At 43.7% G+C, this 13,850-nt stretch overlaps 1 protein-coding gene across 1 annotated transcript in view; it reads right to left on the bottom strand.

Annotated features, from left to right (window-relative positions):
- PLXND1 (plexin D1) overlaps nucleotides 1–13,850 on the bottom strand; it is a 145,465-nt gene that overhangs the window by 64,829 nt on the left and 66,786 nt on the right. Inside the window, exons 9-13 of the mRNA XM_075938737.2 lie at nucleotides 13,288–13,392; nucleotides 10,800–10,889; nucleotides 9,446–9,539; nucleotides 3,279–3,442; nucleotides 528–679 (exon numbers count right to left, since the gene is read on the bottom strand). Coding sequence (XP_075794852.2) covers nucleotides 528–679; nucleotides 3,279–3,442; nucleotides 9,446–9,539; nucleotides 10,800–10,889; nucleotides 13,288–13,392 — 605 coding nt within the window. The remainder of the gene's footprint in view (nucleotides 1–527; nucleotides 680–3,278; nucleotides 3,443–9,445; nucleotides 9,540–10,799; nucleotides 10,890–13,287; nucleotides 13,393–13,850) is intronic.

The raw sequence follows: 13,850 nt of genomic DNA, 5'->3' as shown, positions 1-13,850 counted from the left end.
TGAAGCCTGTCTGAAGTGGCAATGGGAAGAGTTTTAAAAACAGTGAAATGAGACAGTACTCATGTGAGGTGTACTGACAATGAAAGGTTTAACAGCTCAGGGGCAAAGTTCTCCACTCAGTCCCTCAACAGGTTCTCCAGAGGCAGCAGCTGTGCAAACATCACCCATACTCTCCCACCCATAGGCCTCTGCCCTTCCCTGGGAGTCTCCTTGGCCCATTCAGTCTTTGGGGGAGACTGCTAAGAAGTGGCCAATAAATGCCTGTTGTGGGGGTGGGGTTTTATGCGTCATGTAGACACTGGGAAGCAAAACTGACTCCACCAAACTTGTCTCATTAGGTTGAAAAGCAGCTCAATGATGGTAGGTATCAGTCCCCAATATGGGTGCATGCATAACTGAATGGGTCACTATCAACATCCCCCAGCCGTCACTGGGACAGGAGAGAATTGGCTAGTTGTAAAAGGGAAAAAATAAATAACGGTAAGCACAGTTTCCTGCTTTTCAATGGCTCTGACTGAGTTACTCACACCTCTGAGACCATGTATCTCTCCCAAAGTGGCGCACATCTCACACTCCCTATCTTGACAGCATTAACGACATCACTGAACCTACGGCCCAGGTTCCTTCCTCTGATTGTGAGCAGAGTTCCTCCTTCCAGGGGCCCACTCATGGGCTCAATCTGCCAAGAAGCCAAAGGAAAAGGGGAATGGGTTAAAACAGAAAAACCTTCGGATTTGTTTCCCAAATAGCATCTGTTCCTATGTGTGTATGTACACTCTATTCAATCTGTCCTGCCTTTCACACTCCAGCTTACCACGCAAGGACCGCCTCCTTGGTGCATGTGTATGGACAGTGCCTAGCACAATGGGGTTCTGACCTTTGACTGGGGCCTTTGGGCTCAACAAATAAACAAACACATAAGAAGTTGGATATTGGTCAGGGCAGAAGTATCCCTTCCCTAACACTGTGCTGGGGCACTACTGCCTTGAATGAGTCAGAAAACAGAGTGCCTCCTATTGAATCATTTTGTTTCTTTGTAGTCTGAATATTACATCCCCTGCTTAGTTGGGATGGGGTCACTGCAAGCAATTTTAGGGCCACAGGCTGTCTTGCCATTTTACTGCATATCCATGGATTTGCTTTGTCACTGTGTGTTTTGCAGTGGACCACTTGGCTGCTTTGATTTCATTATTCGTCTAGTCTAGTTAAATACCCTGCCCTTAGAAAAGGCCCTTTACATTTAACAAACTTATCCACAAACAAAGCCAGCAAAAGCTGCCTGGTAACATCAGCATTCCTCAGAGTGTATTTGCAGCTTGCCACTCACTGTAGCTGCTGCCAACACAACATAACGTAAGCCAGGAGGTGGAAGGTCAAGAACGGAGGCTCCTTCTTCTGTCAAGCTGGTTAGAGCTGATAATATTCCACTACTAAGCTCTGTGCCCCTTCCCTATGCAGTTGTCCCCCTTCTCCTGAGGTTGACTCTCTAAGCACTACAGCAAAACTGTATGTTTTTGTGATAGAGGATTTAGATTCAGTGTCCAGTGTCTGCTAAGGAAACAGCACGACAATCCCATGACATCCTGAAACCTCAATTCTTGTGGTTTGTTTCCATTATTTTTTTGGCAAGGGGCTGATAATATTTTATATGTGGGCGGGGGAGGCTCATCAGAGAACATTTCCTTCCCACTGTTGGGCCTGTGATAGTGACAAGATGGAATGAGCTACAGGAAACACTCAACACATACACACAATGTTACAGCACTCAGCTTATGAGCTAACAGATGTATAGTCATCCCTTGCTTTGGTGGATTCATTAGGGTTGTGTCTAGACTGGCAAGTTTTTCTGCTTTTGCATAAAAGCTTGCCAGCTGTCTACACTGGCCGCTTGAATTTCCGTAAAAACACTGACTTCCTACTGTCTGAAATCAGTGCTTCTTGTGGAAATACTATGTTGCTCCCGTTCGGGCAAAAGTCCTTTTGCGCAAAGCTTTTGTGCAAAAGGGCCAGTGTAGACAGCCCAGATTTGTTTTGCGCAAAATAGCCCCCATCACAAAAATGGCGATCGGGGCTTTTTTTGCGGAAAAGAGCGTCTAGATTGGCACGGACGCTTTTCCGCAAAAGCACTTTTCTGTTAAAAGCATTTGTGGAAAATCATGCCAGTCTAGACGTAGCCTAGCTGTTTTCCATTGGATCTTTTCTCTTCAGATTTTTGCCTATTTGCATGAAGCTGATCTTGGTATTCCCAAATATACACACTTCTTGGGACTTTGTATATGGAGTGGAAGTTAGTGGCTAGTGCCCCATCTCTAATCAAAACCCAGGATTCAAGAATGTGTCAGAACAGCGAGTAAGTTGGAATCCAGATCTAGACTTTGGACCATCTCTAAAACACACTGACATAAAGTTCATTCAGCCACTGTGAACTTTCAGAGAATGCAAGGATGGACTTTTGGGTGCAAGTTATTATTTTTTCTGTATCCACTCTAGTGACTATTCCTAGTCAGTGAATCTTCTAGTTGATTCTGCAAAATCACTCAAGGTATGTCTACACTACCCCGCTAATTTGAACTAGCGGGGTAATGTAGGCATACCGCACTTGAAAATGAAGCCCGGGATCTGAATTTCCCGGGCTTCATTTGCATAAACCGGGCGCCGCCATTTTTAAATCCCGGCTAGTTCGAACTCCGTGCCGCGCGGCTACACGCGGCACGGAGTAGCTAGTTCGGATTAGGCTTCCTAATCCGAACTAGCTGTACTCCTCATTCCACGTGGCACGGGGTTCGAACTAGCCGGGATTGAAAAATGGCGGCGCCCGGTTTATGCAAATGTAGCCCGGGAAATTCAAATCCCAGGCTTCATTTGCAAGTGCGGTATGCCTACATTACCCCGCTAGTTCGAACTAGCGGGGTAGTGTAGACATATCCTCTGTATATGAATCCATCTGATTTTCCCATCTCCACAAAACAACACATGGCCTTGGACAGACATGTTTTGTTTTTCCCAACAGAGAGATCCAGACTGGATCCATCAGTACCTAGGTATCATCTGCAGCTACTCTGGAATGTTCAGGTGAATGGGAAGCATAAATTGGTGAACAGAATGTTGCCAGTCTTGAGCTTGTTCCGTGTCAAGGATAAAGCAGGATTTCTCAGTTGCTCCCAATGAATGGAGGGTAGCAGATGACTCTCCCCTGGGTTTTGAAACTCAGGGTTGTGTTATTTATATGAAGTGATGCTGACAAGCAGAATGCTCTCTCTGATGCACATAAGTCTTACCTTCCTAATATCTGGAGCAGGACACACAACTGGGATCTGTGAGGATTCAGTGTTTAGTCTGCAAATGGAGCTGCTCTCACTCCAAATGCATCGGTGCCCCAGGTCCTCTCTCCCAAGGCACTGAGAGCAGTCGGCACTTCCAGTTGCACAGTTATAGACCTCCACTAAACCACGAGAGACAACGGAAAGTGTGAGTTCCCAAGCCTGGACATTTCGTGTCTGTGCTTAACTTTGTACAACCAAACACCAAACCAAATGCATATATTAACCCAACCAACATATGAAATCCAACAGGCGAGAAGGATGGTTTGCACATACCACAAGCTGAAGGGGCTTTGGCTGCAATCCTAAGGATTTCCCAGAAATACTGGGCACTCATTCCCACTACAATATGATTTAGCATAAAAAAAACCCACAACCCTTTTGTCAGTTTATGTTACATTTTTTAATTCTCGGTATTCACATGGGAAGCAGATTGGCATAGCTGACTCCATCCAGCTACAAAGCAATCACACTGCTTCCATTTTCTGTGACAAAAAATCTAATTGTTACAATGTTCTGTACAATGTTTACATTACCATTCCTTCCCTTTGGCAGCTATGAGCTCTCTTGACTCACTGCTCCTGTTAGGTCTGTTTGTCTATACTGCCTAATGATTTTCCTACAGTGCTTCCACCTCTTTATTAGCGATGCCTATGTTACGTAACCTTCTCAACCCTCAAGCCCTTAGTCACTGAATATGGGTAGTCTATGAATCAACAGTTATACATGTTCAGTTATACATGTTCACTTCCCCATTCCCTCAAATCCACATGTTTGCAGGAACATGTGAAACACCAAAATAATCACATTTAGGAATAGCACTTCTCTTCCACTTTTCACCAGGGGAATCTCAAAGAACTTTACCATACAATTAATTAATCCTCTCAGTCTTCAGATGCAGATCCATTATCTCTTTACAGAAGGGAAACCAAGGCACTAGGGGCTACACTGATTTTGGGTTCCTCTGCTTTGGGTTCCTCTACTTGAAACAAGTAGAGCCTGGATACAGGGGCATGCATAGCTCTTACTGACTTCCGTGGAATTCTACATGCTCAGCATTTTGCCATATCAGATCTTGGTTGCCTAAAAATGAACACTCTGAAATGGAGTCCTCTAAAATATATGAGCTTTTCTGAAAACACAGACCCCTGTGACCAGCCTAAAGTAACAGAGCCAGTCAGAGGTGAGACAGTAAAAGAACCTAGGAATCTTGTCTCCCTGCTCTAACCACTGAACCAAAGTGCTGTACATTTTTTTTGTCTGGGTTCCAATGCCTTTTCCCCCACACATACTGCAAATAATCTACCTATACTTAGACTACTGAATCCTCACAATTATACATAAACATTTCCCATTTTCTATGCAAGAATTGCTGGCTTAGTACCCTGACTTAGAGTGCCACACTGGATTCTGGTAGTGGGCTTAAATTTTCTTTGGTATTTTTAGAGACAGAGACATGATTTAGAATAAAGACTGATAACGAAAGGTAGAAAAAAAATCAATAAACTTTGGGAAAATTAAAAGTAGCTTGACTAAGGCCAACAGAAGAGTTATACTGGTGTACAGACCTGTGCATTTTGGTGTTGGTCTGTAACTACTCTCTGTCACTTAAGATGTATCAATCTGACTAAACTTAAAGAACAACGGATAGTCTAGCAGCACCTTAGAAACTAACAAAACATGTATGGTATCATGAGCTTTTGTGGGCACAGCCCACTTCTTCAGATGAGTGGAGTTATTAAAGGTCCAATATCTAAATAAATGGGGGGGAGGGACGGAAGGGAAAAAAGGAAAAAAAAAGAAAAAAGGGGGGAAAATAGACAATTAGAACGTCCATGCTACATGAAGCTGATAGAGAAGGTACTAATTGTTCTTAAGTACCCACTGTTTGGTTTTTTATGTCATTAGGATGTGGAATGTAAGCAGGCGATTCAGCCAATGTCTTCGTTCATATCTCTGTTACAGGAATCAAACTTGTAAATGAAGTTAAGTTCTAAGGCTTTCTTGTGGAGTTGGTTTGTGAAATTGGCCTGAAATAATATGGTGTCTTTGAGATCCATTATTGAGTGCCCAAGCAAATTAAAATGTTCCCCAACAGGTTTCTGTGTGTTGCTTTTTCGGATATCTGATTTGTGTCCATTCATTCTTTCTCTATGGGTATGTCTAGACTACACCCCTCTGCCGGCAGAAGGATGCAGATTAGGCAGGTCGAAATGGCTAATGAAGCGGGGGATTTAAATATCCCGTGCTTCATTAGCATAAAAATGTCCACCACTTTTTTTGGCACGGAGCTTTGTCGGAGAAAAGCGACAGTCTAGAGGCTGATCTTTCACTAAAGAAAGCCTTTTCCGATAGATCCTGTATACCTCCGAGGCATAAGGGATCTATTGGAAAAGGCTTTCTTTAGTGAAAGATCATCCTCTAGACTGCAGCTTTTCTCCAACAAAGCTCTGTGCCGAAAAAAAAGTGGAGGCCATTTTTATGCTAATGAAGCACGGGATATTTAAATCCCCGCTTCAATTTCGACTGGCCTAATCTGCATCCCTCTGCTGGCATGGGGTGCAGCCTAGACATACCGTATGAGGCAACACACAGAAACCTGTTGGGGAACATTTTAACTTGCTTGGGCACTCAGTAATGGATCTCAAAGACACCATATTGTTTCAGGCCAATTTCACAAACCAACTCCACAGGGAAGCCTTAGAACTTAACTTCATTTAGAAGGTTTGATTCCTATCACAAAGGTATGAATAGAGACATTGGCTGAATGGCTTGCTACATTCCACATCCTAATGACATAAAAAACTAAACAATGGGTACTTAAGAACAATTTGTACCTTCTCTATCAGCTTCATGTAACATGGACGCTCTGACTATTTCTTTCCCCTTTTTTTACCCCTTCTTTTTCCTTCTCCCCCAATCCTCTATTTATTTAGATATTGGACTTTTAATCACTCCACTCATCTGAAGAAGCGGGTTGTGCCCACCACGAAGCCTTCTGATGCCATGTGTACCGGCTGCCCCATGTGTAGAGGCTGCCCCTGCCTTTTCAACGCGATCGGTTCCTAGGGAAGCATTGCAAGTTGGGGGTGTCATAACTCGAACCCTCATTTACGATAGGCGTTGTGCACTGTTGTAAATATGGGCCAAAGACGTACGTTGAGGGTCGCAACTCGAGCGGTCACATCTCAGGGGTTTCCTGTACATGTTTTGTTGGTCTCCAAGGTGCTGCAAGACTATTTGTTGTTTTTTCCAGCTAAAAACTAACTCGGCTACCCCTCTGAAGCAATCTGACTTAGGTAGAGTGGAACAAGAGAGGCAGGTAGAGAGGTTGACTGAAGTTATGAGAACTTGAATCCAAACTTGGGCTGCATAAACTAACCATTCTTTCATGCAACTAGGGATGTGGAGTCAATCCTCTTTGACGGACTCTGTGATTTAGGAGGCTACAGGAGTTTCCCTCTGTCTTTTCTGATCCCAACAACACTCTAAGGCTGTGTCCAGACTCAAGGGTTTTTTCGAAAAAAGTAGCCTTTTTTCGAAAAAAACTTCACCTGCGTCTAGACTACAGCTGCGTTCTTTCGAAATTAAATCGAAAGAACGCGGCTTTTCTTTCGACGGCGGAAAACCTCATTTTACGAGAAAGAACGCCTTTTTTCGAAAGTGCTCTTTCGAAAAAAGGCATTCTTGAATGCAAACAGGGCTTTTTTGAAAGAGAGCATCCAGACTGCCTGGGTGCTTTCTTTCGAAAAAATGGCTTGCTTTTTCGAAAGTACTGCTTGCAGTCTAAATGCTTTTTTTCGAAAGAGGCTTTTTTGAAAGTATCTTTCGAAAAAGCTTCTTTCTAAAGAGGCTTGCAGTCTAGATGTAGCCTAAGTATCCTTTATTGTGAAGAGATGTGAACCCAGCTCACTGCCCCTTTCCCTCTGTTACTTACCACCAAGATTAGTTCAAGAAATCAAAGTGCATTCATCCTGATCTCCTCCAGCAACTACTGCTCTGCTCCTGAGAGCCTGTCACTCATGCTGCCCTCCAATACAGAGTTTTCAGTGTTTTCCCCACTGTCTAATTCCTCTGCAAGATACCTCCTTTCACCCAGCAATATCCTGTCAAGAAACCTGACTGTCAACTGACATGTTTCACTGATTCTCAGCCTAGTCAAGACCTACCTTTTAGCTCAGGCCACGGGCCTGATTCTCTTCTTACACCAATGTAAACTAGATGCAACAATAATGAAGTCATTGGAGTCACAATGATGTAAAGCTGGTATATGTCTAGACTGCAGAACTTTTCCGGGATAAGAGTTTGCCCTGTCTACAGATTTCATACATTTTCCAGAGATATGCCGGAAAAGCTCTGCCGCGTCCAAGGAATGCGTCAGCTTTTTCGGAACAGTTTCCGAAAAAGTGGATGTGTTCTTTTGGCATCCCTGTATTCCTCTCAGTGAGAAGAATAAGGGTATGTCTAAACTACATGGCTCCATCGATGGAGCCATGTAGATTTGTTTGTTCAGCAAAGGGAAATGAAGCCGCGATTTAAATAATCGCGGCTTCATTTAAATTTAAATGGCTGCTGCGCTGAGCTGACAAACAGCTGATCAGCTGTTTGTCGGCTCAGTGCGCTAGTCTGGACCTCCCCTGCCGACATGAAAGCCCTTTATTGACCTCCCCGGTAAACCTCATCCTACGAGGCATAACGGGGAGGTCAATAAAGGGCTTTCAGGTCGGCGCGAGAGTGTCCAGACTAGCACGCTGAGCCAACCAACAGCTGATCAGCTGTTTGTCGGCTCAGCGCAGCAGCCATTTAAATTTAAATGAAGCCGCAATTATTTAAATCGCGGCTTCATTTCCCTTTGCCGATCAGCCTAATCTACATGGCTCCATTAATGGAGCCATGTAGTTTAGACACACCCTAAGGGATGTCCTGAAAGAGGAGTTTTTTCCGAAATCTAGCTCTGTGTAGAAGGGCCAAATTTCGGAAACCCCTCTTTTGAGAAAAAAAGCGGAAAAAGATATGCAAATTGCAGTTTTCAATTTGTGTATCTTTTTCCGACTTTTCTCTGAAGTGTAGACATAGCCATAGATGATTCCACATGCAACATTAGTGCAAGTTTAGCTAGAGCGTCCAAAGCATGGCAAAGGTAGAGAGGCAGGACAGAGGAGGCAGTCACCAAGTGAAAATTAAGTATTAGCTGGCCAGTCTACTCATCTTAATCTGCCCTAATCTAGTGTCTTGTCTACACATGGGGTAACGAATGCCACTGGGAGTATGATTTCTAAAACATACAAACAGGCTGTGAATTAACTGGTCCATGTAGACCCTGCAGATACATGTTAAAAGCTGCTTAGTGTGCTTTAACATAGCCCTGTTTTAGCACCACACTAAAGCATGCTAGGGAACCTTTAGTGTACACCAGCAGGATCTACATGGACCAATTAATGTGCAACATGTCAGTGCACTTTAGAAACCAGACCTTGTATTGTTGCACACTGCACTGCCGAGGAGACAAGGGCACTGCCTAGAACAGGGCTCCACTACTCTCCCACTGTTTGGGTATGCTTTAATCTGACTTCTTCGCTCCTTGTTTAGTTTGCAGATGCAGCAAGGAGCTTTTGAAAGAACCCTTGTATTTTTCCCAGAGATACAGCGTGGATCGAGGGGAATTGTGTTCACACGTTCTATTCCTTCTCAAGATTTTTTTAAAAGTGCATTTTTAAATTTTTTAAATGTTGATCCTAGTTCCCATAAAAACTTCTGCAAGGGACCTCCCCGATCTATGCTTATCTCCTTTGAGCTAAATTCCTTCAATGACCCTGGGAGACACTTCACATTTTCTGTTGAGATCTATTATTTCAGAATGTTCTCTTCTATACACTACTGACAAGCAAGCAGTCTAAACTGTAGTATTAGCCTGAGAGTGATGTGTGTGTATATGTGTGCATGTGATGTGTGTGTGCAGGATTTATGTCTACAGCTGTGTATTCATGTTTGTCTGGGGGTGAAATGTGTGCATACTTCTGATACCCAGAGCACTCTCTCTCTCGTGACTCTCGTGTCTTGTTAGCTTTTTAGGAGCCTTATTCTAACCAAATTAGAGCAGAGTGAAAAATATCTTCAGCCCAAACCTGTCATCATCTGTGGACTATCAATGAATCTGTCTGGTTTATCCTTCAGCTGAAGGTTTACCGGGAAGATATGGCTTTTTTCTGATGTGTGGAGCTGCATGAGAAAAGAAATGAACACGTTCTAATTAAATTTACAAAATAGCAGATTACCGCCTGCACACACAAGCCCATACACACATATATGAGAGGATTATCATGCTTCATTATTACAATGCTCATATACTTTCTAGCATTGTTTCTCAGAATGAAAGGCTCTAATCTTTAATAGGGAAAGCAGGGAAAACGGAAAGGAGTATTTTTTCTGTCCTCAATTATTTTCATGGAGCAAACACAGAACCATCCTGTGGATACATTATTTAATACAGGAGTTTGTGTCTGCTGATCTCTAAATGGAAATGAGCACAAAAATGTAACAGTCTGCCCTGTCTACGTATTTTAAAATGTTCCACCAAAATATATGTTTAGGGGAAACTTTCCCTGTAATCTTCTTTTTAAAATGTTTCTGTCAGAACCCTGTTCTGCCGGGATAGCACCTAACGCTATAGTGATACTATGGAAACTTGGATGTTTTCGGGCTATTACCAATGGATACTGAGATTAATGTATGTAAATAAGGGATTACTGTCAGGCCACAGCTCCTGGATCTTTTTCTTCCCGACTGTTATAAATTCGCCACCATCCCCACAGCTGATATGGTTTCTTCACAAACCTATGACATATGTTCAGCAGATACAGGGCAAAATCTTGTTCCCACTGAGTCTTAGGGGATTTTTTGGCCTTGACTCCAGCGGAGGCATGATTAGTCCTCGTAAGGCTCAATTCTGTAAGATGCTGAGGGTTCTCATCTCCCACTAAAACCAACAAGAATTCAGGGGACTCAGCACCTCTCAAGACTGAGCCCCAAGTGACAAAACGCTCTTTCCTGCAATACTGAGCATTGCCTATGGGAAGATTAGAAGCAACAGGATTAGGTGAACCCTGTAATAGGAATTCTCTAAAGGAGGTCAGTGAAGTGTATTGGGACATGCTAGCAACTAGTATGCTAACACTGAGACGGGGTGGGTGAGAGCTGCTAGACAGTCCCATGGGATAATGGAAAATGCCGAGAAGACAGGAAGCAGAGTGCCCGTGACACTGGAATGCTCTCCTCAGCCATCAGGATATGCAAAGAGCACTCTGGGGCATCTTTCAGGCAATGCTAACAGCCGCTTTGTTTCCTATCCAGTTCTACACTGTTTGAGGGGAAGGGGTGTTTTATTTGTTGTATGTTGGGGGGGATTAGATGGGCCCTATTCAAATGTCCGTTTGAAATAAAACCCAGAGTGCCATGCAGATCCTTTACCCAGACACTTACCAGAACACTGCTGCACTGAACGGTGGAAGCATTCACCCATCTGGCTTCAAATGTCCTTTCAGTTCCAAAATGACATTCCAAAACAGTGTCCTAAAAGCAAGAGAAGAGTATTTGCAATAATATACTTTTCCATTAGTCAGAAATGAATGGAGCTGCCGGGCTTGATTCTGATCTCTTGCTCCTGTGAACATCAGAAGTAACTCTCTGGATCAGTGGAGTTACCAATAGATATAATATAGCTCTGATCACTGCTCTGAAATCAATCCAGTGGTGGTCAATTTAGCAGTCTAGTTAAGACTAGGGATGTTAAACTGCAATCTTAAAATTGCGTTAAAGACTAGGGATGTACAGCTGTTGCTACACTTTGAAGGTGAAAGCGCCATGTGGACTCTTTAAAGGTGAAAGTGACATGCTAGCTGGGGACTCCCCCACTGGCCCCAGGCTCTGTGTGGTGCTGCTGCTTTGAAACACTGTTGTGGGAGCCCAGCATCAGGCTCCTCCCAGATTTTCAAAGTGACAGCGCCCTGTGGAGCCCTGGATCAGCTGGTTTCAAAGTAGCTTCTCTGGGGCAGGCAGCTAAATAGCTCCTTGGGGTCACTGGAAGGCAGCAATCCCTTCTGCATGGCTGCTAGGCCGTCGCTTGGCTGTGCATGTTACCTTAAAACTCATATGCATGTCCCTCAGCGAGCTACAGCGTGTGTGTGTGTGTGTGTGTGTGTGTGTGTGTGTGTGAGAGAGAGAGAGTTAGTGTGTGTTTGAATAACAAAATCATTTTACCAATCACTGTTTACACTCAAATTTTTCATTAACCCCTCTTATACACACTCATTGCATGACTGTTTTGAACTCCTTTATGTTTAAAAAAATTGTGGTCCACATTTACAAAAAAAGCACTCCCCGCTCAGAAATTCCTGTGTACGGGCCTGCAAAGCACACATGTGGTAACAAGAGCAAGGTTGAAATCCTTTCGCTGTGAATCATTACACCAAAGTAACATATACTAAACCAATCCATACTCTCATTCTCTTTTGTTAACACAATATCAGTCTCAATAGCTGCAGCAATGGATCTCGCTTCCTAGATCCCCTCTGTGCGGGAATGATCAGGAGTTACAAAGCTCCTCCAGAGGATTACAGAACTACTCTTGTCCAGTAGGATGTTGCAGACTGGAGGAGTGAGGAAGTCAAACTGCAAGGCAGTTGTCTGGGCTGCCCCCGGGGACTGAGGTGCCTCAGTAACCTTCCTGTTTACTCCATTACCATCAGGTTACATGTGCTATGTCTTCCTCTTTAGCCACCTTGTGGCTCCACAGAGGAAGCTGGATTTTCTCCCATGTTGCTGACAATACGGGGCACATCCTTATTTACAAATGCCAGACCTTAGGCAGGAAACTGCAACCAAGTTACAGTAGAGAACAGTTTTCTTTCCTGGTGTGATGTACAGAACAAGGGTTTCCCAAAGCTTTATTAACATCACAGCCCTACATACTGCATACGCCTGCTGCCCAAGCCCTTTATGCCTGAAGACATGCCCATGATCCGCTCATCGCTCGGAATAAAAGACAAGATAACTGGTTATTAGTATGTACATTTCCGCATTGGCATGAGCTCCTGTGGTAACTGTGCAAATGAATTAGGCCCACAATTGCACACAGCACATGAGAACCTGCCAATAGAACACAATAAATACCAGCATTTATTAAAATATTTCCCACCCTCTTATCTTCTCTGTCCCTTCCTACAACACATCCAGAATGCGCCACTTTGTGGCTACTGCAATGGTTTGCCCTATGCAATCATCTGCATGCCAAAGGATTTCACCGAAAGGGATATATATAATTTTTTTTTAAAGTGAAGTTAAAATATATTTCTGAGCTGAAGTCCAACCCAAAGTCTGGTTAGTGCAGGGCTTTCTGTCCTTAACTTGGTCTTCTTTCCTTTTTAACAGTGTTTCTTTCTTTTCCAGAAGCAGGGCCGGGGGATTGCCCAGCCCGCAGCTTGGTGAGCATTCCCTCGAGGAAGCCAGACACCTGCACACTCACAGAGTGGAACATGGAAAACAGATCCGCAAAAAGTGTGAATTTTATTTCTCCCACACATTTTGTTCTAGTGGACATTTTACAATGTGCATAAATCCACATATTGCATGCATGCCATGAAAGGTCTGGCATTAACTATAACAGGTCCCTAGAGAACATCTGTATGCAACCTGAATTTTCCCTTTGCTTTTTCTATTTCAACCTTCCCACTCAGGTGGCTCCTTTCCATGAATACCCTCTGCTACTACCGTTATTTTGCAAAGTGGAAATGGGTAAGATGCTTAGGATTCGATTTTAAGGGGAGTTAAGTGCCTGAATACCTTTGAGGATCATTCCTGTATGGGCAGAGGGTGGCACTCCCTTAGCAGAATCCAGTAGTGTGGCTCTTGGACTTATATGCCACTTGATTAGCTCATCTGAACCTTTTGCTATGCCTAAAAATCCAATTACCTTGGAGAAAGCAGCATTAGCCAGTGAAATTGTGATGTCCTGAGAAGCCCCGGTGGGCATTGGCTCTAGCAAGGCAGGCACAATCTGTGTACAGTCAGTGGTGCTCTATAATTTAGAAGACAAGAAAACAAAGAAAGGTTAATGAGAAACTTTGCAAAAAAGATACTGAGCCTCCTTCTCACACAGAGACAGAAGGAAACACAGAGAAGTTATGAAAAAGTCACTTTCAGGCTGAAGCCTAAACTAAGTGAAAATACAAGATGACCCCATGCTACTGGGGAGACTGCCTGGCTTGTAGGACTGGGAATGTGACCTTGGCCGTTTGCCACTGAGTCACCACTTGAAGTCTAATCTAAGAAGGTGGTGACTAAAAATCAATACCAGATGATGGCTGTGTGGTAGCAACAAGATGGTCACCACAGTCCAGCTACCTGCAGGCAGCTGTCTGCACCACTAGCAGCACTAACTGGTACCCTGCATGGTGGTCTCAGTAAGACCAGCTGGGAATGAAAATGAAACAACTCTCTTATCTCCTCTTGCATGTTCACCTTCAGTACCTGCTC

Source organism: Pelodiscus sinensis, chromosome 11, assembly GCF_052426305.1.
Source record: "Pelodiscus sinensis isolate ZL-2025 chromosome 11, ASM5242630v1, whole genome shotgun sequence".
Lineage (NCBI taxonomy): Eukaryota > Metazoa > Chordata > Testudines > Trionychidae > Pelodiscus > Pelodiscus sinensis.
This window is presented reverse-complemented; position numbering and strand designations above follow the sequence as displayed.